This window comes from Heterodontus francisci, chromosome 30 (genome assembly GCF_036365525.1).
Source record: "Heterodontus francisci isolate sHetFra1 chromosome 30, sHetFra1.hap1, whole genome shotgun sequence".
Classification (NCBI taxonomy): Eukaryota; Metazoa; Chordata; class Chondrichthyes; order Heterodontiformes; family Heterodontidae; genus Heterodontus; species Heterodontus francisci.
Window position 1 is genome coordinate 50,996,795 of NC_090400.1, and position 27,989 is coordinate 51,024,783.

At 40.7% G+C, this 27,989-nt stretch overlaps 1 protein-coding gene across 11 annotated transcripts in view; it reads left to right on the top strand.

The window, feature by feature from the left end:
- nf1a (neurofibromin 1a) overlaps positions 1-27,989 on the top strand; it is a 291,554-nt gene that overhangs the window by 128,704 nt on the left and 134,861 nt on the right. For 9 of the 11 annotated variants that reach the window (XM_068010585.1, XM_068010587.1, XM_068010586.1 and 6 more), the window contains 3 exons: positions 7,136-7,201; positions 21,698-21,856; positions 22,958-23,055. In XM_068010585.1, the coding sequence (XP_067866686.1) occupies positions 7,136-7,201; positions 21,698-21,856; positions 22,958-23,055 (323 nt within the window). The remainder of the gene's footprint in view (positions 1-7,135; positions 7,202-21,697; positions 21,857-22,957; positions 23,056-27,989) is intronic. The other 2 variants (XM_068010588.1, XM_068010590.1) reach the window with 1 other exon arrangement.

Consider the following 27,989-nt stretch of genomic DNA (forward strand, 5'->3'; position numbering starts at 1 on the left):
GCTGAATTTTTGTACATCTGTACTCGTTAGTTCACTTGAAAGGACTTTGCTGTAGTTTTCCAGACTTCGTGCCTTTCCAATACCTGCTCACATGCTGTATGTTTGCACAATGCAAGGTTTGAAAATAGCAACTTGGTCAGAAGTTGCATGTCTTTGTGCAAAACATGAGTTGAGATGCTTATCTGGTAGTCTTCCTGTCCTGCTACATTTTAGCATCCATTATTGTACGTTGCTCAGTAATTTTCTGGTCTAACATAAAAATAGGCCCTAACCTGGACATGAAGAAACTGGGTATACCGTTCATTTAGTTGAAACACCACAATCAGCTGTGTTGTGGGTGTTTAATTAGTCAGTGGTTAGTGTTTTATAGGGTAGGTTTGGACCAGCAATTACCTTTGGATGGTACTTTTGGTGAGCTCACTTAAGGTAGATGTAGCTGGTTCTGAAACTGGCTTTGGTTGAATAATATATCAGTTATTGAGCATAGAATGGGATTATAAAGAAAAATCTTATTTCCTAAAAAGAATAACTGTAACTACTGAATTATGTACATGAGTATGAATTCTGATAGAGGTTATTTTATGCTACATGTTAATTACAGCTGAAACTACACTAATGGTTATAGTAAATGTTGTAAACTCATCTCTATCTGTTTATTTCTATTTCCCATGCCTTATTCCCTTTGTTTTAAATATCTTTTGGATTTTAAAAAAATCTGAGTAATCTCGAGATCTACTGGAAGTCAAATGACCAACCATATGTATACTGGAAATTTTTCTGTCAGTGATTTTTGCTTTTGCGTATTCACTGTAAAACACGCATGCTGTTGACTTAAATTCAATTTGGAGTTTATATCTCATGGATGGTACCGCTCCTTAAAAGAAATGAAATAAAAAAATTATGAAGAATTTTTTTTATTAACATCTTGTTTAACTAATGTACACAGTGGAAGAGATGAGTCAATTGGAACATTTAGTGTGAATATCTTTATTCAGGTGCCTTATACTGTTCAGCTTAGTGACTCCTCCGTTACTTGCATCTCACACGTTCGAAATGTTAGTGAGAGATCAGTCAAAAGCTAAGGTGAACAACTTTCCCTTTATAAGTTATGTAAAAGATGGTTTAAATGTTTATTTTGGAAGCCAGTAATGTCAAACTTCAGCTGTTAATATAGCAGTGAGCCTTTTGGGGAAAGGATATTACAGCTAGAATTTTGACTCCCTATTTTGTAATGGGGGACGTTTTCTTCTGTTGAATGCTACCTTTGGTTCTTTGACATGATGGTGAAAAATTACATCCTTTTGTCACTTAAAATTAGGCTAGTGCAGTTTTCCTTAAATCCTGTGAGCTTTAACACTGTGCAGAAAGGTAAGTGTTTTAAATGGAACATACAATGATTTTCTACCATAGAAAGACTGAAGGAGGCAAATGTTAACTGCGTGATATCCCAACTGCTTGTATCCGGTTAAAACCGCTAACCTCATGCCTCAGCTGTTCATAACTCAAGGTGGCAACTTGAATTGTACATCCTCTAATTCAGGAAACTAATCAGCTGTTGACTTAACAATAAATTGTCCTTGGCAGTATGGTAGTATAACCAGAACTATCTCCTTTGTAGGCTAACATGATCACTTACTACTTTGTCACTTGTAGGTTAATTGTAGGCAATCTTACAGTGGAGCTATTTATTGTATTGCACCATTGACCAGGACATAGTAATTTCAACTGGAGAACAAAAATAAGCAAGTGTTTTGATTTTTAAAAAATGGATTTAAAATGTCTGGTGATCTTATACTAATGGACAGTTATTTTTTGACGCAGGTTTTTTTTATTTTTGGAAAATGTACGTCACTGGTAAGGCTGGCATTTGTTAGCCATCCATGCTCGTCCTTGAGAAGGTTGCGTTGGGCCACTTTTTTAAACTGTTACTAATAAAGGTGTGATACATTTGAGTGGCTTGCTCGGCCACCTCAGAAGGCAGTTACGGGTCAACTGCATTGGTGTGGGACTGCAGACATATGTAGGTTAAACTGGGTAAGGATGGAGGGTTTCCTTCTAAGCCAAATATACCAGAATGCAATAAAAATTTTGTTCATAGTAAGTACATCAAGTTTATAATACTCACTGTCATTTAGTTAGCAAGACAGTAATATCACTATTTACCTTGTCATAATTGCTCATAATCTTGGCGAGGTCTTATCTGTTCACCCCTTAGCCTCCTAAGGTCTAATAAAAATGAGCTGTAACTTCTCAAGTCTCGCTACATAACTATAACCTGTCATCCCTATAAACATTCCAGTGAATTTACACTTTACCTTTTCCATAACTTCTAAATTCTTCCTATAATAGGCATCCATAATGGTACAATGTCCCAACTGTAATTTTAAGATCTTGTACAAGCTCAACTCAACAAGCTCTTACTTCATTGTTTTTCCATTCAGTGCCTGCTGATGCAAAATGAAAAGTTTTGTTTGCCAGTTTATTGTGAGATGCCCTGACTGGTGATATGGTGTCAATATGAGGACCTCCTTTCTCTTTTTTTTCCCACTTCTCTCCCACCACCAACCCCAATCCAGTATTATTTTAGATAGTTCCTATTGTGTGTCGACCTTTTAGGATCATCTTTTTTCTTCAAACGATTTGTATCAGCCATGATTCCATCCATCTTCCTCTGCAGAGGTATAGTTTGGGGAAATGTTTACTTAGTTTCAGTTAACCTTTAGATCAGAATGAGTTGGGACAATGGCACAATTCGTGAGGTTAACACCTGTGGTGTAAGAGATCATGTGCAGGCATATAAATAGTAAAAGCGTGGTAAAAGGAGGCGTGGGATTGATTGGGGACCAAAAAGGAGATTTACGGTTGGAGTCAGCGGGCGTGGCTGAGGTACTAAATGTGTGCTCGGCATCTGTTTTTACCAAAGAGGAAGATGTCTCCCAAGTCATTTTGAAAGAGGAGGTAGTTAGACACTGGATGGGCTAAAAATTGATAGAGGAGGCATTAGATCAGCTGGCTGTACTTAAAGTTGATAAGTCACCAGGGCAGGATGAGATGCATCCGAGGATATTTGGGGAAGTAAGAGTGGAAATTGTGGAGGCACTGGCCATAATCTTTCAATCCTCCTTAGTTGCAGAGGTGGTGCCAGAGGGCTGGAGAACTGCAAATGTTACACCCTTGTTCAAAAAAGGTGTAAGGACAAGCCCAGCAACTACTGGCTAGTCAGTTTAACTTCGGGAAAGCTTTTAGAGTTGGTAATTCGGAACAAAATTAAGTCACTTGACAAATGTGGGTTAATTCAGGAAAGCCAGCACAGATTTAAGGGCAAATTGTGTTATATTAACTGGATTGAGTTTTTAATGAGGTAGCAGAGAGGATTGATGAGAGCCACGTGGTTGGTGTGGTGTACATGGACTTTGAAAAGGTGTTTGAAGTGCTACATAACAGGCATGTCAGCAAAGTTAAAGCCCCTGGAATCAAAGGGGCAGTAGCAGCATGGGCATGAAGTTGGCTGAATGACAGGAAACGTAGACTAGTGGTGAACAGTTGTTTTTGGACTGGAAGAAGGTATAATAGTGGTGTTCGCCAGGGCTTAGTGTTGAGGTCCTTGCTATTCTTGATATATATTAATGACCTAGACTTGGGTGTTCAGTGCACAATTTAAAAATTTGTGCTTGACACAAAATTTGAAAGTATTGTGAACTGTGAAGTGGGTAATAAATTTCAAGAGGCTGCTGGAATGGGAGGATGAAATTTAATGCAGAGCAGTGTGAAGTGATTCGTTTTGGTAGGAAGAACAGGAAAGGCAATATAAAATTAAGGGTACAATTCTAAAGTGGGTGAAGGAGCAGAGGGACCTGGGGTATATATGCACAAACCCTCGAAAGTGGCAGGGCAGATTGAGAAAGTTGTTAATAAAGCCTACAGGATCTTGGGCTTTATAAATAGGGGCATAGAGTGCAAAAACAAGCAAGTTATAATCTGTATGAAACGCAGATTCAATTGAGGCCTTCAAAAGAGCATGGGATATTTATCTGAGGAGAAAATATTTGCAGGTCTGCAGGGGAAAGGAGGGTGCATGGGACTAGGTGAGTTGTTCTTGCACAGACTTGGCATCGACATGATAGGCCGAATGGCCACCTCCTGTGCTATAACCATTATACAATTCTATGAATATATAGCATTTGAGCAATGATCATACAAGACATATATCAAACATTGTGTTCTGACTGAGTGTCGAGGCTGCTTGCTGGGAACTCTGGCCCAAAAAGCTTTTATTCAAATGAGGGATGACCTAGTACAACCTTTCTCTTTATTCCCCTTTCCATTAGTTTTCCAACTTGCTAGGTTTGTTTCTTGTAACTGGCTTCTTGCTGGCTCTGTCTACTTCTTACATAGTTTCTTGTGCTTCTGTTACATAATGGAATTTTTTCACGCTCCCTCGTGTTGGTGCAACAGCTCTACAGCCTTAAAAAGTGATCTCACAAGTGCTGAGGAACATGACTAAGTCCCACCTCCAATTGCATAACTGACTTTCATGCCTAAAGTGGAAATAGACAAAATGTGCGTCAAGGTGGATATTGGAGGGAGAGGGAGCAAGAATCTAGAAAAATATGAATGGCCTCGAAAAGGCAGCAGGAAAAGACACTTCAAAATTCTGATAGAGCTGAAATGTTGAAAGCTGAAGGATGAGGATCCTCGTGTGGACTTTGGAAGTAAATTCTGCAGCAGTATTGCAGACAAGAGTTTCATCAGTTGGGTTACCATTGAATCCCGATCCCAGAGATGAGAAGACTGTTCAAATCCACTCTGTGCCATTGAGTTTGCACTCTACTTCTATCAGCAAACATCATCATTTCTTGACTATATTCTTGATTGCTTTTCACATGACTCAGTCCAAACAGTGTTTCTGATCAATTCTCCTGGTTTACTGATGTTTTTCATAATCAGATCAAAACTTTCAGGACACATTCTAAATAAAAAGGAATAATTTTGATAGGTAAGCATAATTTTTTGAACCAGGCTTCCTCCCCTCTCCCATCAAAAAGTAAAGTAATCCTTTGTTTCTTCAGGACACTGAGTCTTGACCAGGCTTCTTGTGTGTATCTGATGCATTAAAATATTGTACTGCGTCTGAGGTCAATATAGCTGCAGTATTGTTTTCAGGAGTATCTTTATACTGCACATCTAGAACTACTAGCCTCTTGCTCAGGAGCTAACAGTAAAAATGTGTTAGCCAGAGTATTTGGCCATTCTGCACTCTTACTAAAGATTTAAATGAACTCTAGGTAGGGTTAGAAGAATACCCAGGATGTCCAAAGCCTGGCATTTTGAATACAATTTGAGAATGCATTGGAGTTGCACTTTCTATAGTATGTGAGGGGGATGGGTTGGGTAAAGTTAATGGTAGTGGGATTTACACTGTTTTTGTCCAGTTAGATATTGAAAATCTGGATTTAAATAGCTACCTCCACTGTAGAAACTGCTTCATGGTAGCATAAATGCCCTGAATCCACAGTGAATGTATTTTTGTTACGATGATTCCGTTTCGCAAAATTTTCATCCACAATCATGAGCTTCTAAAGACAGTTGAGTTGTCTGGAGGAGTTGCCAAATGGAGACCATGGAATTCTCTACAGTGCAGGAGGGAAGGAAAACTTGGCTGGTGAGTGACCCTTTGGAATGTGCTAATGCAGTTCTGATCAGCTGCTTAAAGGCATTGGCAGAAACCTGGGAGTGGGTTAGCTTCCCTTTCTCTTCAGGTTAGTGTGTGTTAGCGAATGAGGAGGAAACTTTTTTGGTGGCGTAGATAATCCTCGTCTTCAAATTGAAAAGAGGTGCAACTTTTTTTTGAAAGTCGGGCACGCTTCATTAGCTTTCAAGCACAGCTGGGTAAAGTGGATGGAAGTTCTTTAATTTCCACTGTTGAATATGGAACCATGTGATGCTTCAATCTTTTGGAACTAAGGGTAGCTTTTCTTGACTAAATATACCTTGCTGTTATGTGATTGTTGAAGGATGATCCCTGTGCTCCTTGGTCCTGCATAAATGATGCTGTTGAGAGTTCAATAATCCTGCATGCTACTGACTAGAAAGCTTCTAAATTCTTGTTTGCTTTGTTGCCAATGCATGCCTCTGTAAGGTGTTTGGGAAAGCAAAAGAATGCATTTTGGGGAATGGGACTTTCCTTCTTGCCCAATGTAAACAAAAAATATATATAATTTATGTACAAAGCCCTGGAGGGTGACTATGTTCACATTAACAGCTGAATAGAATGTCATAATGGAGTTAAAATAAATAGAGTATGTCTGATATTAAATGTTTCTAGACTTGGAATGCAGAATAATCTCAATTGTGTAATGGTTTTGTCCTTCCTGGAAACCAAACAACCTGGATAAGGATAAAAAGCCTTCATCATTGCTCTCCTGTCATCTGTGTTGATCAAGCTTTTTGCCAGATGATGGTGGTGTTTTAGTTTGATGCTCTTGTTAAGAGGAGGAGGAAAATAGATGACAGCCAGGTTGTGCATCCTGTTGCATTGATCCATCACAACATTTTGATATCGCTATTCACATATTAGCAATGCAATGTCCCTATTTACAAATATTAGCCTTGGGCAAACCCCAGACTTAGCTTTCCAACCTTAAGTTTCCACCAATATCCTATAAAATGCTGCTTTCGGGTAAAGCAGTTCCAGTGATAATCATAGTGTTGAATTGATCTACATGCTATCTGAAGCATTAATAACAAATCCTAATTTATTTTGGTCATTGAACAAAACTGGAAAAAAAATTGAGTATCTAGCCAGAAATAGTAGACTGATTGAAAGCAGTTGTATCTGTTTATACCTTGTGGAAAATGATTATGGAAAAACAAACTGCACGCTTCTCTCTGAGCAGAGTTCAAATACCTTTTTTTTTAAAGGTTAAGAATAATTACCATATTACACCCTTGGCTGAAAACCCAAACTATTGTACCAAATTAATTTTTATTTACTGATTTATATTTTTAATTAAAATTGACAGTTTAATATTCATTGTATTTTTGTTCTTGTGCAGTTGTATGTAGAAGCCAACAATGTGTTTTTGTTGTGTGAAGTTGGTACTGTGACTTGTTTGTGCTCATCTCTGTTCTGTAGGCTACTTGCCATTCTCTACTGACTAAATCTACAGTAAAAGAAAAAAAGGAAAACATGAAAAAATCAGTAAGTTCAGTGACCTTTTTTGCAATTTTGTATCAACCTTTCTTTCAAAGCAACTTCTTAAAATCTTGTGCTTTTTTTTTCCTAAAACACACTTTGCCTTCAGCCTTTTTGATCTTCACTTTGGAATCATTCTACTAATTCTGGCAAAAAATAGCTTTCATTCCAATTAACCCTATTTTTAAAATTTAGATTCTAAATCTATGTACAGTATAACTTGGGTTTCAGAAGTGGATTGAGTTGATGTTGTGGTTTAAGATGTGCTGCCTGAGATTTGCAACTCCTGTATATATCGTATATTTTAAAGCTTGTATTTTAAGGTTTAAAAACCTGAGACATGAGCAGCATTTCACGGTTCATTACACCCTGCTTGGATTAACTGGATTGTTACATGTAAGGTTAATGTTAGATTGCTGTCAGCGAGTTGTAAGGCACTAATTCAAGCAATAGGATTTTAAATGTCCTTAGCTAGACGGGCAATTTAGACATTATTTGATCTTCTGACTGAACTACAGCTTTGAACTTATTGAAGCTAGCTCATGCACGCAATGTTAAATCTCTGAGTAAAAATCTCCTGAGTGATAGCACTGATAAACTTGGGTGAGAAATTCTAGTCTGGGGCAGTGATGCTGCTTCTGAATGACTTTACCAGTATGGATGCTGACCTGGAAGCTGAAGATGTATGATGCGCCATGTGTTGTGGTACAGGATTTTAAAATGTACATGATATGAATTTTGATTATTTTTTTGTCAATTTTAACTAGTTGCAAGTTGCAGAAATTTTTGAATAAATGTTCAGTTGTTTTATACTTGAGAATTATTGAGCCAGCCAATATTTTTATCTAACTTAGCAAAATGTGTAATTGGATCATTGCACATTAGATCTGAAGGATCCAAAAAGCTTTTTAGGTTGTCTGTTCTCTAAAGATATGAAGTTAAATTTCTTTGTACAGCTGTGAATAAATACAGGTGAAATAATATGCTCTATCTGCCAAAAAAATCTGGATGTCTGCTCACAGCAACTCACACCACTACTTTGTACCAATCTTGCACAAATTCCACCAGTGGTAGCTAACCTTACATTTATGTTATATATAAATTGGGTGCGCTTTTCATTTCATTTAGCTTTCCAGTATGCATGTGCTGCTTTGGTGTTATCATGCACCAGACAGCAGAACGTCATTACAATTATCCAGTTAATGCTGATCTTTTAGCCACAATTAATCTGTTGTTAGAGGTAATGGGGACCAATTTCCGGGCATGGCTCGAGATTCTACCACTTGGTTAATTGTGACAGAATATGGTGTCAAAGTTTTGGCTCTTTAAGCCAGATGAGTATTAGTTCTGTCCAACTGACAAGACCACCTGTATTTACCACAAATACAATTAGATAGTAATGTTGCACATAATCCTATGCTTGTGGTGAAATATTGGGGATTGGTTGCATGTTTAATTAGGACAAACTGGCAGCATATTATTTGTAATTATTTTCGGTGTAACATTTTTTCTTTTTCAAAAAATGTGTTGCGAAAAATTTAAGAGATTGGGTATTGCTTAATCATTCTAAAGCCTGTTGACTTTTTTTTAGTGTGGTTTGCTGAACCAATAGAGGGTGCAAACAGGTGCATCATTTGGCTAACAAATTTCACAACGTGAGCATTACCGCAAAGTGGTGTTAACAGTTTTAAAGGATTTTTGCTTGGTGTAGGTGGAGAGCACCTATTAAAAGAAATGCACTATTTTTAATAATTATTCTAGAGCAATGAACATCATTGGCAACACCAGCATTTCTTAATATTTCTAATTGCCTGAGAAAGTAATGATGTAATACACACTGCAACTATTGCATACCTGTAATTGCTATTGTGGGCATTTAAGCTGGTGGATCAGATGCTAATCAGGTGAACTTTTTTGAACATAACATAAGAAATAGGACCAGGAGTAGTCAGTACGGCTCCTTGAGCCTACTCAGCCATTCAGTACAATCATGGCTGTTCTTCTGCCTCAACTCCAATTTCATGTTCGCTCCCTATATCCCTTGATTCTCAGACCAAAAATCTATGTCTGACTTAAAAATACTCAATGGTGAAGCATCCACAACCCACTGGGGTAGGCAATTCCAAAAATTCACAACCCTCTGAGTGAAGAAATGTCTCTTCAACTCAGTCCTAATTGATCGACTCTTTATCCTGAAATAATGCTCCCGTGTTCTCGATTTTCCAGTTCGGGGAAAGAGTGTCTCAGTATCTACCCTCTCAACCCCCTTGAGAATCTTGTATGTTTCCATGAGATCACCTCTCATTCATCTAAACTCTGGAGAGTGGAGGTCCAGTTTGCTCAGCCTTTCATCATGGGACAGTCCCCTCAACCCAGGGACCAATCGAGTGAGCCTCCACTGTACTGCCTCCAATGCAAGTATATCTATCCTTCCTTAAATATGGAGACCAAAACTGTACACAGTACTCTGGGTGTGGTGCCACCAAAACCCTATACAATTGTATCAAGACTTCCTTATTCTTGAAGTCCAATTGCCTTGCAATGAAGGCCGCCTTAATTGCTTGCTGTACCTGCATGCTAAGTTTTTGTGTTCCTTGTATGAGTACACCCAAGTCTCTCTGAACATCAACATTTAGAAGTTTGACACTTGAAAAAAAAAAAAAAAAATTATTCTGCTTTTCTATTCTTAGTACTAAAGTGAATAACCTCACACTTCCCCACATTATGCTCCGCCTTGTTGCCCATTCATTTAACCTGTCTATATTTCTTTGCAGCCTTGTTGTGTCCTCCTACAGCTTACATTCCCACCTAGCTTTGTATCATCCTGGATAATGTCAAGCTTCTTGTGTTGTTGCAGCTGACTCCATCCAAGAAAGTAGTGAATATTCCATCACATTCCTGATTTGTGCCATGTAGATGGTTAGAGAGGATTTGGGTAATTGGGAAGTGAGTCCCTCACCATAGAATACCCAGTTTCTGACCTGTAGTAGCCACAGCATTATTGTTGCTTGTTCAGTTGAGTTTCTGTCAATGGTTAACCTCAGGATGTTTGGGCATTTGATAATGCCATTGAATGCCATGGGGAGATGGTCATTACCTGACACTTGCTTGGCTCTTCTGTGGTTTGCCTCTTATGAATCCAAGCCGGATATTGTCAGGGTCTTGCTGCTTTAGGGCATGGACTGCTTTATAATTTGAGAAATTGCAAATGGAACGGATGCTGTACAATTATCAGCGGATGCACCACTTCTGACTCTGGGATGGAGAGAAGGTCACCTGATGAAGTAGCTAAAGATGGTTGCTCCTGGGACTCTGCCGAGGAACTTCTGCAGCAATGTCTCAGAGCTGAGTTGATTTGGCCTCCCACGGACAGCCATTTTCCTTTTTTGATAAGTATGACTCCAGCCACTGGAGAGTTTTCCCCCAATCCCTATTGACTTCACTTCAGTTTAACTCGCATTCTTTGATGCCTCACTGGATTGAATGCTCCCTGCATCTCAAGGGCAGTCACTCTTGTCTCACCCAGAATTCTTCATCTGCGTCCATATTTGGACCGAGGCAGTGATGAGATCTGGAACCAACAGGTCGTAGTGAAATCCAAACGGCATTGGTAATCAGGTTATTGGTGAATAAATGCTGCTTGCTAGCACTGTTGGTGATTTGTTCCATCATTTTGATAATTGGAGGTAGGCTGATAGAGTGGTGATTAACCAGGTTCAGTTTGTCTTGCTTTCTGTGCACAGGACTTGCCTGAGTAATTTTCCACAAAATTCTGGTCGGTTCCAGTTGTAGTAGCTGTATTGGAACAGCTTGGCTCAGGGTTTGGTTAGTTCTGGAGCCACAGGTCTTCACAACAGTTGGGCTGTTACTGTGTCCTGTGGTCTTTGCTTTGTCCAGTGCACTCAGCTATTTCTTGATGTCGTGTGGAGCCAGTCAAATTGACTCATGACTGACATTTGTGAAAGGAGCAACCACAGGTAGAGGCCAAAATGGATCATCCGGTTAGAACTTCTGGCGGAAGATGGTTGCAAACACTTCAGTCTTGTGTTTTGCGCTAATGCTGGCTCTGCCATCATTGAGATAGGGGATGCTTATGGAGCCTCTTCCTCCTGTTAGTTGCTTATTGTCCACGATTTATGAGTGGATGTAACAGGGCCTTGACCTAATCTGTTGGTTGTGGAATCGCTTAGCTCTGTCTATTGCATGCTGGCTTCTTAGTTTAGAATGCAAGTAGTCCCGTGTTCTAGCTTCATATGGATGGCACCTCATTTTTCAGGTATACTTGATGTTACTGTCTGCATGCTCTTGTACACATTGGATAGAGATTGGTCATCTGACTTAGTTGTGATGAAATGGTGGGGGATATACTGGACAATAAGGTTTCGTATTATGTTGGTATGCAGTTCTGGATGTTGGCCCACAGGACCTCATGAATGCCCAGATTTGAGTTGCTAGATCTGCCCTGATTCTATCCCAATTAATACGATGGTAATGCGACATGGCACAATGAGGCATTTTCTGGGTGTGTCGATGGGACTTATGTGGTAGTCACTTCTACCAATCCTGTCGTGGATTGGTGCAACTACTGCCAGTACATTAGTGAGGATGAGGTCAAGTAGGCTATTCCCTTATGTTGGTTCGCAAGCCACTCCGTGATGGCGATTAGAAGCCCCCATTCAAAGTACATCCTGTCCCCTTGCTGCCCTTGAATGCATCCTTCAGTGGTGTTTAACATGGAAGGTACTGATTTCATCAGCTGAAGGAGGGCGGCAGGTGGAAATCAGTGGGGGGATTCCTTGCTCATGTTTGACGAGAATCTACGAGGCATCATGTGGCAAGGAGTCAATATTCTGGACTCTCATGGCCACTCTTTGACTTTCTCTGACTGTACCTTACTATTTCCTCACCTCTGGTGGGTCTGTCTTGCCAGTGGAACAGAGCGTACTCAGGAATGGCCATGGAATCTGGGATATTGGCTGAAGGGTATGATTCTACGAGTACCACTACGTCAAGCTATTGCTTGACTCGTCTATTGGCCAGATCACCAGATGTTAGTGAGGAGAACATTGTATGGTCATGGGGTGGGTGTGGCCTTCATCATGTCCTGAAAAGATGCCTTGGTTGCAGCTGGTCTGCCCAGTTTGATTCTTGCTGTTCTTTGTAGCAGTTTGAGACAACAGAGTAGCTTGATGGGGCACTTCTTGAATCGCACATGTGCCAGACGGGGAAAGAATGGCAGATTTTCTTCCCTCAAGGGCATTCGTGAATTGGTTGGGTTTTAATAGCCATCTGGCAGCTTCATGTCACTCTGACTGATGCTATTATTTTCTCCCCAGGTTTTTAAAATTCAGTTCAAGTTGAGCTCAAACTGCTTTGGTGGGATTTGAAATTTGCATTTGCTGGTTTATGGATTACTAGTTCAATAATATAATTACCGCACTACTGCACTATTCATCAGGAGTATGCTTGTTCTTCAGTAAATGTGATGATTGTACGTTGACAATTAGTCAGATGTGTTGGTTCTTTTTTTAAAAAGAGAAAAGAAAGCTACATTCCAGGGCCAAGGCAAGACCATATGCTAATCGTGTGTGAAGACTAGATGAATCAACAAAAGTAAAAACTAACAACTGGGAGATCGTGACTTTGATCCCAGTCTTGACTGACATTTTTCTTCTTGTCCCCTTGATGGGGGTATTAAGTTAGTACTCCCTCTGAAGAAGGAAACTTCACTGCGGCAGGGAGTTGTCCCTTTCCTGTAAATGACCAAAAAGTGTCTCTGGTGTCTAAGCCAGTTGTTTCTATATTCTTGAATGAGGGGAATGAGAGGGTTAACTTGGGGGAAAAGATAATGAATGTAAATGGGGATTTCTGCAAAGGTGTATCTTGACAAATGTACAAGAATTATTTTAAGAAATGTAATCACATGCTTCTCCAACAGGGATCTGTCTTGCACTTAGAAATATTCAAATAATCATTGTCACAACATGCCTTGCCCCTTGATGCCAAAGGACTTGGATGTAGCAGTATTGCAAATAGCAAAGTATTTTACCTCTTGGGTCTGAGAGAATACTATGATACAGCTGTCCACTATGGTTAACATACCGTCAGAATATTTGAGTGCTTTGATCTATGCAATATTAGTGTAGCTACGCTGAGTGTGCGGAATTGTGTAAGTTACTTACCAGATCCTAACAGCACTGTGGGTGTGCCTGCACCCCAAGGACTGCAGTAGTTCAAGAAGGCAGCTCACTACCACCTTCTCGAGGGCAATTAGGGATGGGTAATAAATGCTGGCCGAGCCAACAATGTCCACATCCCACGAATGAATTAAAAAAAGTGCATAAATGCAGGACAAATACTTGAGTTTTAATTAACTATTCTATCTGATTCTGTGCAGGAATGCACAGGTATTCCAACATATCTGAATCATTTCAGAACACAAACTGCAAAAAAATAATCATATGTATACAGGAAATTCTTCTATAATCATACACAGGAGTAACTTCCGATCACAAAAATAGTAAATTCTGGGCATATAGGGTCTCGCATCCAAAAGAAAAAGATGGAAATAACAGTTTGCATGGGATCTTTTATCCAGGCCATGTCAAATTCAAGTTGTATGTTCCTTTCTGATACTGGGTGTTCATAAAAACACTCATAAACCTGTGTTTTGAAGTTAATCTTTGGCCAACCCAGTAGAGACTGATATTGTTATTCATTCATGGGATGTGAGCGTTGCTGGCAAGGCCACCATTTATTGCCCATCCCTATATAACTGAGTGAGATGCGAGGCCATTTTAGGAGGCAGATAATAGCTGTGGATTTGGGGTCACAGTTAGTCCAGACTAGGTAAGGATGGCAGATTTCCTTCTCTAAAGAACATTAGTGAACTGGACGGATTTTGTGTGACAAACTGGTAGTTACATAGCATTCCAGATTTAGTTAATTAGCTGAATTTAAATTGCTCAGCTGCTGTGGCGGGATTTGAACTCGTGTCTCCAGGTAATTCATTCAGGCCTCTGAATTACAAGTTCAGTAGGATACCCACTATATCACTGCAGCCCAATGTGTGTATATTTAATCCCAGTTTGCATGTTTCTCTCCAACTACTTCTCAGAACCACGTAAAATTAGTGTTGTGTAACATTTTCCTCAGCAAAGATAGACTCCATTGTTGATGACTAGTTTAACATCAGACCACGTCTGGCATTAATCTCTCTGACCTATATGCATCTCTCTGCAGTTATCTTCTATTTGATGCTTGTCCAGCTTTACCCAATAAATTGTTTACTACTGGAGTTAAGCAAGCACTAACTTTTTCCAGATTTGCCACCATGTGTGATTTCATAATGAAAGGTTGGAGCGCAGCACCAATATACTTCGGAGTTCATGGATGTGCATTAGAGTTGCTTTGTTACTCTGAAATAACTGAAAATGTTAATTTTTAGGATTTATGTCATCGATACTTCCTCAGGTTCGGTATCAGTAGCTTCTAATGAGCCATATAACGAAGCAGATCTTGCTAATCCCCTGTGATTTATAAAATGCCCTGATCTGCTTAATATCAAGGGAAAAGTAGTGAGATCCTGCAACACGTATTGCTACATGATTTTTCAGTAAGCAGAAGGATGTGTCTATCGAGCAGTGACTGAGAATTTGAAAATAAAATATAAACATAGAACAGTAACAATATACTAAGTGAATACAGACTTCACGTTTCTTTGAATCAAAGCAACAGATGTGCTTGAAATACTTAGGTCAGGCAGCATCTGTGGGGAGAAAAAATTAACATTCAGTTCTGTGAGCTTTCATTAGAACTGGCAGAAGTTAGAAATGTTATGGGTTTTGAGCAAATGAAAGGGGGGAGGGGGTAATAACAGCAAAATGGAAGGTCTTTAATAGGGTTGGGGCAGGAGAGATGAAATGACAAAAAGGTTTCATGATATAAAGACTAGGGGACTGGTAATGGGACAAGTTAAAGACACAAAAGATGTGTCCGGATGATGTGTGAATAACAGGATAGCAGCTGTGCAAACACAAGTAAAGTGATTGAGGGTGGTGGAGGAGTGGGGAAGAAAAGGCGAAATAGCAAAAGAAAACACAAAAAAAGGGTCAGATGTTATGATCTACAACTGAACTCCGTGTTGAGTCCAGAAGGTTGTAAAGTACCCAGTCAAAAGATGAAGCGCTGTTCCTTGAGTTTGTGTTGAGCTTCATTGGAACACTGTAGCAAGCCAAGAACAGAAAGGTCTGAGTGGGGGCAAGGTGGAGAATTGAAGTAACAGGTGACGGGAAGCTTGGGGTCGCACTTGTGAATTGAGCTCCTTAGTTACCCCCAACATCTCCCCCCTCTCCTACGGCATCTTTCCATGCAACCGCAGGAAATGCAACACCTGCTCATTTACCTGCTCTCTTCTCAGCGCCCAGCGCCCCAAACACACCATCCAAGTGAAACATAAATTTACTTGTACTACTTTAAATTTAGCATACTGCATTTGCCGCTCACAATGTGGTCTTGTCTGCATTGGGGAGACCAAACCGCAGACGGGGTGACCACTTTGTGGAACATGTCCATTCAGTCTGCAATTGCAACCTCGAACTTCCTGTTGCTTGTCAGTTCAATTCTTCACCTTTCTCTGATTGTCACCGTTCTCTCCTTGGTATTAGTGTTCCAATGAAGCTCAATCCAGGCTCAAGGAACAGCACCTCATCTTTTGACTGGACACTTTACAGCCTTCCAGATTCAACATTGAGTTCAGCAATTGTAGGTCATAACCTCTGCCCCCATTTATTTCTTCTTTAGTTTTTTTTGCTGGTTCACCATTTTTTCCCCTTGTTTTGTTATTAATCCCTTTACTTTGTGTTCAGGTGGCTGCTATCCTGCCATTTACACTTCATCCAGGCACTCTTTTATTTCTTTACTTGTCCCATTATCAGTCCCCTTGGCTTTGCACCATGAAACCTTTTGTTATTTAATCTCTCTTGCCCTCCACTCTATTACAGACCTTCCCTTTTGTTGTTCCCACCCCCGCCCCCTTGCTCAAAACCGATAACATTTCTAACTTTTGCCAGTTTAGATGAAATCTCAGATCTGAAACATGAACTGTTTTTCTCTCCACAAGCTGCTGCCTGACCTGTTGAGTATTTTCAGCATTTTCTGTTTCTGTTTCAGATTTCCAGCATCCACAGTATTTTGCTTTTGCAACAGATGTACTTCCCCTCTTTTACTCAGCATATAATCAACCCCTGAAGCATTGGCCCTCCTTACTTGATTATCCATTTCTAAGGACCTAGCCTTTTACACACAATTGTTTGGCTGAATTGGTCATCCTGTTAGTTTGAATCAGCAGGTTGTGGTTTCATGCCACACGACAAGCTTGAGCATATAATCTAAACTGACACTTCAGTGTTGCACTGAAGGACTACTGCATTATCAGAGGTGCTGTCTTCTGGATGAGCTGTAAAACTGAGGTACTTAATTAACCAAAGGCATGACTCCCTGTTTGTTTCAATCTTTGCGTTTTGGCTAAATGACATTGTCAAAATAGTTCATCTTTAGATACCAAAGACAACTGTTTCAAAGCTTAAAATATGAGTTTGAACACTACCTTCAAAAGGAACTCAATGTTTTACTGAAATAAGTGCTTTTAATCTTGAAAGAAGATTAGATGAGCCTCTACATTTTGTTCTTATAAATAGTTCAGCTTCAAATAAAATGAAAAAAAAAACTCGTTGTTTGGCTGTCTATAATAAATGTTGACGTGTCTTGTGATTTCTCAACGATAATTTCTGCAGTTTTCTAATGTGTAACTTTACAAATAATTGTAAACAGATGCAGGTTGGACCATAACTCCTGCATTCACCCCCCCACCTTTTTCAGTGACGTATAAATTGCTCCCTCTCCTCCACTCCCCCCCCACCACCCCGTCACCTCCATCTTTTATTGTAGTTAAATATTTGAAGGAAAATCTTGGACTTGAGACAATTATTCTTTGACAAATATATGCCTTTTTTAAAAATGTCCCTTTTAGGAAAAAAAATTGTACTGTTTTAAGGAGAAATGCATCTTCACCTCTGATTTGAATGGAGATACTTAAAAGCTAAGTGGGTTCATGTTGGGTACAGGCTGACTGCACTAAACTGTCCATTCTAAACCAGTGACAGTTAAAACTTCTGTCTTTGGGCAATATTTAAATATGTTGTTTGCCATGTATATATTTAATCTAAGATTATAGTGGAGAAATGTGCATTCACTGAGTTAACAGTTTGACAAATGTTAAAATAACTGCATTTGCTGTCCAACATTCGCAGCTTAAATAGTTATATAGTTGTCTGTTTCTACAGTGTAATTTTTGAAGCTCAGTTTTAATTTCTGCAGACCTCACATTAAGGCTCTGCTTTGATTGTCTGCACCAAAATAATGAGAACTTAATTGAAATTTTCATCCAGTAGGTTTTTGTTTAATTTGGTTTACTCTAACTTGCAATGCTGAGAGATTTGGCACCATTTTCTTAAATATAAAGTTGAGTTTTTAAATACTTTTGGAACACACAGCCTTTATGTAAAATTGTGTGGTTGGTGACCAGATATGTGACAGTTTAAAAAAAAATCTAGATGATTGCGCAGTCTTAGATAAAACTAGTTATTGTTGGGGGAAATTCAACTTTGGTGTTTCAGCAGTTCAGTTTGGTAGTCAGTCATAGCTTCACAGTTTAGAATTAACTTTGTAGTAACATGCAAGTCAAGTAGATGCTCCATGTAGATGGGGACCAACCTATCCAACTCTTCTAGAACGTTCAGTTCAAAAGATGCAGAACTGCTTTTGAACTGCTGATTTACTGAAGAATGTAACTGCACTGTAGAAGCAAATGTATGATTGTGACATATGGGAATAAATGATGTATTTGTTAATCCAGACAAGCAGACTACTATTATCAGTTGTTGCACAGGGTAGCAGGATATGAGTGTGTACTTATGATTCTTACTGTAATATTTTACTGGTATAATTTGGACTGTAGAATGAGTTGGGAATTACTTAATTAAGAATCAGTTTGTGCTATTCCTGCATTATTCCTGGCATCTGATTACATGATGTCATTGACAGAAACTTGAGAGTAAGTAATCTTCACAGCCTCTTGTCAGAGGTATGGTATGCCACCAAAAAGTGGCACAAAATGGGGGAAACAACACAACTTGTGACAAAAACACAGCTTTTAATGTGGAAAAATGTTCAAGACACTTCACAGAGGAAATCATGCTTAGGCAGTTGAACAGCTGCAATAAGAAATGGTTTTCAGTAGAAATAGACTTTAATAGAAGGCCATTGTCTGAATCCCATTTGTCATTTGTGCCTTCAGCTGCTGCTTGTGGGGCAGTCTTAACTGGTTTCTGAAGGAAGAGACAATACTAGTAGAAAAGGTTTTTCATTTCAATTGCAAATCTTGCAAGTTGACTAAGTGCCAGTATTGACTGCCACTTGAGATCTTAAATAAAAGCAAAATGACACATACAACGTGTCTGAAAGGGGGGACAAGTCAAGTCAGGTACTCGAGTAGGATTGTCAGAAGAATAATGAGAGTCTGTATTTTGGTGGCAAGAGAGAAAGAAATTTGAAGAATTGAAATTTTTGAATTGTACTTAGTACCTAATCTTTAATCTGCATTTCCATCTGATGTATTAAATCTTTTTCTGATGTATTAAATCACAGACCTAACCTTGCCCTCTTGCCTATTCTCACAGTCAGATGCGCAACAATTGGTCAGTCACGACAGATATCTCATTACCTGTTGTTTTCAACATTGTAAGCACTTTTTGGTGACGGAATAAGCAGTTCTGTTCTTGTTGCAAAGATTCCTGGTATTGGGAGTCACCATCCTCAACTGTATCCACTGTATAATTTGGAATTATATAAATATCAATTTATGGATGACTAGAATGTCAAATTCTGAAGTTTCTTGGGATACAATTTTTTTCTGAAGATTGCATTCTGCAGTTTTTTTCTTAAATGAGGACCACAAAGCAGTGGCCTTGACTGTCACCGTCTGTGCACTGGAACCATTCTGGCACAGTGGTACTCCCCATTACAGCTTCAGATTCTTGTTCTCGTTCAAAAATATTGAGGAAGAATTGAACCAATTTCTTTCCTCGCTACCTGATAATGTTTACTTATGATATTTAGTCAGCCAGATAAGATTATTCTGAAATGGAAGCCTTGGTCCCTGATTTACATTGGACAGTTGTCTGGAGTTTGCTTCGAAACTATAAAGGGTAATTTGTCTTCTCTGCTCCAGAATTTTTAACAACTTGTGTATAATTGAGAAATTAAACATGCTGTTGGAATTCTTTTGGCTTCCCATCCTTCCTTTGCCTCCAAACATGCCTGAGGTTACTAAACCTGGGTCCCAGCCTTTTGTGTTAAGTTTTAAATTACAGTTTGTCATTTTCATTAAATATTTTTCAGAATTCACAGATGTGGTCACCAAGCATTCTAATTATTGAAACCATTCCTTAGAAAATATTGTTGGAAGAGAGTTAGTTAAGTTTACATAATGAAAATCGCGTCACACGGCAGTAGCCTAATGAGTGCACAGACAGCCTCTAGTTGCAGTGTTGCAACATTAAACATATCTTTAAACTCTTAATTAAATTTCGCCTGTTACTTTTCACAAACGTTGCCTAAATAATGTTGTGAAGATGGGTGCCCTAAGATTTTTGTCCTTTGCTCATGACTTATGGAACCACCAAAATGTTCGATTAAGATCATATTCTGTGACCCTTAATCATGTATCCTCTATCTTGATTATGATTAGAGATACAGCACTGTAACAGGCCCTTCGGCCCACCGAGTCTGTGCCGACCATCAACCACCCATTTATACTAATCCTACACTAATCCCATATTCCTACCACATCCCCACCTGTCCCTATATTTCCCTACCACCTACCTATACTAGGGGCAATTTATAATGGCCAATTAACCTATCAACCTGCAAGTCTTTGGCATGTGGGAGGAAACTGGAGCACCCGGAGGAAACCCACGCAGACACAGGGAGAACTTGCAAACTCCACACAGGCGGTACCCAGAATCGAACCCGGGTCCCTGGAGCTGTGAGGCTGCAGTGCTAACCACTGCGCCACTGTGCCGCCCTGATCTGCTATAAGCAGCTAGCTGGAGTGTGCATCATTTGATGCACCACACTGACTCACCACCACCAAAAACACTCAAATAGAGTTGTATAGGGAATATGTTTGCAATATCCTAAGAATCTTCTGTGCGACAAAACACAAGCTTGAGCTATGATCTCTCCCCTTCCCCTGTGTAGGGAATAGCAGAGATGGGCATAGTTGGGGTGGGTTAATGTGTTTCAGCATTCATCTACCAATGTGCTTGGTGGTATCCTGAAATTAAAACATGTTTAGCTCTACATAGTGGTAATGGCTTCAGAGCATTGCTGTTCCTTCAACCAGGTGCTAACATTTGTGAATAGATAGAACTTAACAACAAAGATGGTTAGAGTGAGAGCACTTTCAGGATGAAATATTTTACCTTCTCCCTTTCCCCACTCTCCATCAAAAAAAACTAGAAACAAACAATAACAAAATTTCTTGCCTGCACAGAGAATTCTCTTTTAATGTAGCTCAAGATTTTGCATTTCAGATTGCCACACAATGGGCAGGAATGTTTCAAGTGGTATTGATGATTCAGGAGGCTGATGTTTGGATTAATGCTAGATGTCAGTCATGAGGCATGTGACTGAAGCGCATTACCACTAAATTGGAGAACTGATCAAAATGTTAATTTTCTGGATTTTCAGTGGAGCTGCTCCCAGCTATTAAATATCCTAAAATTTTGGGTGGTCTGTGGGATGAGGATAATTGGTATTTTTTCTTGGTTATTTTCTAACTTTAAAGAAAAACATCTGCTTTCCCCTCTTCCCTTGCTCTAACCCCACGTCTAATCCATCTAACTGCTCTTCTCTCCTACGGCCTCTTGAGCCCCTTGACCAAATCCTTGTGTAACGTTGCTAGAGTGTTGTCTCCCAGTGATCTTGAGCAGTGCCTGTCTATTTTTCTTAGCATTAGACTCTATCACGAACAGAAAAATGTAATCATTTACAGATGTGGCATAACTTGCTCCATGCTCTTGATATGTTTGAACTATCTCATACATGAACTGATTCTGAAGACTTTGATTGTTTTTTGGAAAATTTGTGTGGTAGGCTGCATTTTCTCCACCCCCACACTTGCCCGACCACACCATCCTTTGGCGGAGGAGGGTGGGGACCATCCAAATCCTAGCTGTGATTCTTGTAGCCTTGTATTTTTTAATATATACTTAATATATGTATATAATTTACTGTTGTATTTTAACCTGTACAGACAGAAAAAACTGAACATTACCTCTACATATGTCTTTTAACAGCTCTTCAAAAGGCTTTTTATTTTAAATTACAATGTTATTAACATAACATACTGCTTTTGTTTCTGCCTTTTCTTTCCTGCAGGTTGTCAGCCAACGTTTTCCCCAGAACAGTATAGGTGCAGTTGGCAGTGCTATGTTCTTAAGGTTTATCAATCCTGCTATAGTTTCTCCCTATGAAGCAGGGATCCTTGATAAGAAACCTCCACCTAGAATTGAACGGGGATTAAAGTTGATGTCCAAGGTAAAGGTTTTAATACACAAGGGAATATTTCTGGGTCCAGCAGAAAGCTAAGCAATTTTTTCCAGTGAGTAGCTAAGCCCCACAAACAAAAAAATTTCCAGATTCAACCCATGTGCTGAATATTTCAACCTCGGCTGGGGCAGTGATCGGGATGCTACAATTAATCAGTGCCCTGGGTCAGGGAATGAAAATGCGGCAATATAAACAGAAAATTCTGGTAATGCTGAGCAGGTCTGGCAGCATCTGTGGAGAGAAAAACCGAGTTACCGTTTCAGGTCAATGACCTTCCGTCACAACTCTGGAAAAATCAACCATGGTTCCCACTTATCGCTGTCCAGAAATCCCAGCTCGAAGAACAAATGTGTCAGGGGGAGTACAGGATCACATATGGCTGTGATGGGACTTCCACTCATCAAGGTCAAATAATCTGCCCAACACTGAACGGAAAAATGGTCATTTGTCTCTACGTTATTCTGCTTGTGACTTTATTTCCACTACTAACCATAATTCATTCAGTTACATATCACTTATGACACTCATCACAAAAATTATCTCTTGTTGAGGGGTGTTTGCTCTTGTAAACCAAGTGGTCTTGAGGGCTATAATGAGACTAAAGTATAATAACCAGATATGTAAACAACATTTAGTGGATGAAAAGAGATGCAACACCCATATTCAAAGCCTTGTTCCATTCTCTGCTTAACACTGTAAAAGGATATGCTTGAAGCTGACATCTGAAACTAGTGTTTTGCGTCAATGATTTCCTCAATTTGTTTCGGCACTAAGCAGCAAGAATAGCAAATTGCTGTTGAGATGGTAGATGGTACAAAGTTACGTAAAAAGAAATATGAAGATTCTGGTCTAGACCTGCAGTCAAGTTGCATTGTTAAGGTATAATGTGTACGGAATCCATACCACACTGAACTTTGGGGGTGCTGGATGATACCATGAAAGTCAGATAGAAGTTCAGTCTGTCTATCTCATTTCATTCCAGCATGTAACCAGGTGTATCTACTTGAGGTAAATTGTAATTAGTTTCTGGCTTGTCCCTTTGGTTTATAAACCTCAATCATTGACGTGTACAAATTCTGCTTTTCTCAGATTCTACAAAGTATTGCAAATCATGTTCTGTTTACAAAAGAAGAACATATGAGGCCATTCAACGATTTTGTGAAAAACAACTTTGATGCGGCCCGAAGGTAACAAATGAATTCCTGAACTGTTTGGAAAGATGATTTTAATAGAAATTTTTAAAAAAAATTTCTGTTGAGAATATGATCCTACATGAAACTGGGCAACATGATTAATTTTGGGTGTAATGCACATCGTATTAACAAAGTTTAATGAAGATTTAGCGCTGTTTTGTCCAGGGTGAATGCAAAACATTAATTTTTCTGGTGTTTCATATTTGGACTTCACCCACCACACTCATGTAGCTTTAATAGTTCAGTTTTCAGGAATGTCTTTGATACTTTTATACCTAATTCAAAAGTCTCAACTATGCAGTTCTGTTTCTGTAGAAGCTTGGTATTTCTCCTTCCAACCTATTTTCTGCAAAGGGAGTCCTCTCCCCTGTGTAGCTGGCTGCCTGTCTCTTTATTCAGAGCCCTGCTGCTTTTCACTGTGGCACTCCAGGGTTTTTTTTAGGAACAGCTCTTAGTCTCATACCAGGCATAAATTTCTCACCTGCTACATCGTTGTGTTTCCTAACTATTGATTTTTCTTAGTACAAAAGAACGATGAACATCTGGGTGAGGGTGAACTTGTTGGCTTGACATAAAGATCCACTTGTAGGCGGGACCAGAACTGGGGGCCATAAATATAAGGCAATCGCTAATAAATCAGATAAGGAATTCGGGAGAAACATTTACTGAGAGAATGGTGAGAATGTGGAACTCAATACCACATTGAGTAGTTGAGGCAAGTAGCCGAGATGCTTTCAAGGGGAAGTTAGATAAGCATAGGAGAAAGAAAGGAATAGAAGGATATGTTGATGCGTTGAGATGAAGAGGGGTGAGAGGAGGCTCATGTGCAGCATAAACGCTGACAGGGACCTGTTGGGCCGAATAGCCTTTCTTTCTAATCATTTATGAGATGTGGGCGACGCTGGCCAGGCTAGCATTTATTGCCCATCCCTAATTGTCCTTGAGAAGGTGGTGGTGAGCTGCGTTCTTGAACCGCTGCAGTCCATGTGAGGTATGTACATCCACAGTGCTGTTAGGAATGGAGTTCCAGGATTTTGACCCAGCGACAGTGAAGGAATGGCGATATAGTTCCAAGTCAGGATGGTGTGTGGCTTGGAGGGGAACTTGCAGGTGGTGGTGTTCCCATGCATCTGCTGTCTTTGTCCTTCTAATTAGTAGAGGACGTGTGTTTGGGAGGTGCTGTCTAAGGAGCCTTGGTGTGTTGCTGCAGTGCATGGTGTAGATGGTACACACTGCTGCCACTGTGCGTCGGTGGCGGAGGGAATGAATGTTTGTAGATGGGGTGCCAATCAGGCGGTCTGCTGTGTCCTGGATGGTGTCAAGCTTCTTGAGTGTTGGAGCTGCACCCATCCGGTCAAGTGGGGAGTATTCCATCACACTCGTGACTTGTGCCTTGTAGATGGTGGACAGGCTTTGGGTAGTCAGGAGGTGAGTTACTCGCTTCAGGATTCCTAGCCTCTGACCTGCTGTTGTAGCCATGGTATTTATATGGCTACTCTAGTTCAGTTTCTGGTCAATGGTAACCCCCAAGATGTTGATGGTGGGGGATTCAACAGTGGTAATACCGTTGAATGTCAAGGGGAGATGATTAGATTCTCTCTTGTTGGAGATGGTCATTGCCTGGCACTTGTGTGGCGCAAATCTTACTTGCCACTTATCAGCCCAAGCCTGGATATTGTCCAGGTCTTGCTGCATTTCTACATGGACTGTATCTGAGGAGTCGTGAAAGCTGCTGAACATTGTGCAATCATCAGCGAATATCCCTACTTCTGACCTTATGATTGAAGGCAGGTCACTGATGAAGCAGCTGAAGATGGTTGGGCCTTGGATATTGCCCTGAGGAACTCCTGCAGTGATATCCTGAGCTGAGATGATTGACCTCCAACAACCACAACCATCTTCCTTTGCGCTAGGTATGACTCAAATCAGCAGAGAGTTTTCGCCCTGATTCCCATTGATATCAGTTTTGCTCGGGCTCCTTGATGCCATACTCAGTCAAATGCTGCCTTGATGTCAAGGGCAGTCACTCTCACCTCACCTCGAGTTCAGCTCTTTTGTCCATGTTTGAACCAAGGCTGTAATGAGGTCAGGAGCTGAGTGGCCCTGGTGGCGCAGTGGTTAGCACCGCAGCCTCACAGCTCCAGCGACCCGGGTTCAGTTCTGGGTACTGACTGCGGAGTTTGCAAGTTCTGCATGGGTTTTCGCCGGGTGCTCCGGTTTCCTCCCACAGCCAAAGACTTGCAGGTTGATAGGTAAATTGGCCATTATAAATTGCCCCTAGTATAGGTAGGGGGAAGGTGGGGATGTGAGAGGGTAATGGGATTAATGTAGGATTAGTATAAATGGATGGTTGATGGTCGGCACAGACTCGGTGGGCCGAAGGGCCTGTTTCAGTGCTGTATCTCTAAATAAATAAATAGAACCCAAGCTGAGCGTCACTGAGCAGGGTATTGCTAAGCAAGTGTCGCTTAATAGCACTGTTGATGACACCTTCCATCACTTTACTGATGATTGAGAGTAGACTGATGGGGTGGTAATTGGCTGCGTTTGACTTGTCCTGCTTTTTGTGTACAATTTTCCACATTGCCGGGTAGATGCTAGTGTTGTAGCTTTACTGGAACAGCTTGGCTTGGTGCACAGCAAGTTCTGGAGCACAGGTCTTCAGTACTATTGCCGGAATATTGTCAGGGCCCATAGCCTTTGCAGTATCCAGTGCCTTCAGTTGTTTCTTGATATCACGCAGGGTGAATCGAATTGGCTGAAATCTGGCATCTGTGATGCTGGGGACTTCAGGAGGAGGCCAAGATGGATCATCAATTCGTCACTTTCGCACTGATGTGCTGGACTCTCCCATCATTGAGGATGGGGATATTTGTGGAGCCACCTCCTCCAGTTAGTTGTTTAATTGTCCACCACTATTCACGGCTGGAAGTGGCAGGACTGCAGAGCTTAGATCTGATCCGTTGGTTATGGGATTGCTTAGCTCTGTCTGTCGCATGCTGCTTACGCTGTTTGGCATGCAAATAGTCTGGCTTGTAGCTTCACCAGGTTGACATTTCATTTTGACGTATGCCTGGTGCTGCTCCTGGCATTCCCTCCTGCCCTCTTCATTGAACCAGGATTGGTCTCCTGGCTTGATGGTAATGGTAGAGTGGGGAATATGCTGGGCCATGAGGTTACAGATTGTGGTTGAGTACAATGCTGCTGCTGCTGGCCCACAGTGCCTCATGGGTGCCCAGTTTTGCATTGTTTGAAATCTATCCCATTTAGCACGGTGGAAATGCCACACAACACGATAGAGGGTATCCTCAATGTGAAGACAGGACCTCGTTTCCACAAGGACTATGCGGTGGTCACTCCGACCAATACTGTCATGGACAAATGCATCTGTGGCAGGCAGATTGGTGAGGTCAAGTATATTTTTCCCTCTTGCTTCCCTCACCACCTGCTGCATACCCAGTTTAGCAGCTTTAGGGCTCGGTCAGTAGTGGTGCTACCAGCCACTCTTGGTGATGGACATTGAAGTCCCCCACCCAGAGTACATTCTGTGCCCTTGCCACCCTCAGTGCTTCCTCCAAGTGTTCAACATGGAGGAGTACTGATTCATCAGCTGAGAGGGCAGTAGGTGGTAATCAGCAGGAGGTTTCCTTGCCCATGTTTGACCTGATGCCATGAGAATTTATGGGGTCAGAAGTCGATGTTGAGGACTCCCAGGGCAACTCCCTCCTGACTGTATACCACTGTACCGCCACCTCTGCTGGGTCTGTCCTGTCGGTGGGACAGGACATACCTGGGGATGGTGATGGCAGTGTCTGGGACATTGTCTGTAAGGTATGATTCCGTGAGTATGACTATGTCAGGCTGTTGCTTGACTAGTATGTGGACAGCTGTCCCAACTTTGGCATAAGCCCCCAGATGTTAGTAAGGAGGACTTTGCAGGGTTGACAGAGTTGGGTTTGTCGTTGTCGTTTCCGGTGCCTAGATCAATGCCGGGTGGTCTGTCCAGTTTTTCTTCTTTCTTTATTGACTTTGTCGTGGTTAGATACAACTGAGTGGCTTGTGAGGGCATGTAAGAGTCAACCACATTGCTGTGGGTCTGGAGTCACATGTAGACCAGACCAGGTCAAGACAGCAGATTTCCTTCCCCAAAAGACATTAGTGAACCTGATGGGCTTTTATGACAATCAACAGTGCTTTTATGGCCATCATTAGACTAGCTTTTAATTCCAGATTTAGTAATTGAATTCAAATTCCACCTTCTGTGGTAGGATTCGAGCCCATGTCCCAGAGCAATACCCTGAGTCTCTGGGTTACTAGTCCAGTGACAATACCACGATGCCACTGCCTCCCCTCTGTGCTGTAAATACTTGAATAGTTTGCAAGTGGGAAACATGCTATTCCCTGTTTGTTCCTTCCTGCTATGACTGAATATTTATTTCCAAATTGGTGTTCCATATTAGGTTAACTTTTGAGAGATTTGGTTATATTTTAATGACCAGTGTTGTATATTGCTTCCTGAATTTAAACATTCAGTCACTTAACAGAATTAAGAAACTTCAGTGAAGCTGGAAGTCTCGATTAATGTACTTTGTTATACAGTAGTTTCAGAACTAATTACGCCACATGGAGTGTGCAAAAAAACAAGCACAGCAAACCCATACGTTACTTTACTGCAGCCCCGTACATCAGGCTGAGAGAGAACAAAGAAAGCGGAAACTTTGGCAACCCACTTCACAGTCCTTAGGTTAGGTTGGAATTTAATGGGAGCCGCAGGGAAAGATCATTAGCTAGAGGTGTGAAGTGTAGAAGGGAATTGAAGTGAGAGGTTATTGGGCAAAGTGGATGTCATTCCACTATTAGCATCTCCATCCCTGCCGTTGCTGTGAGAAAGAACAATATTAAGGGTAATAGCAAGCAAACAGCGGAAT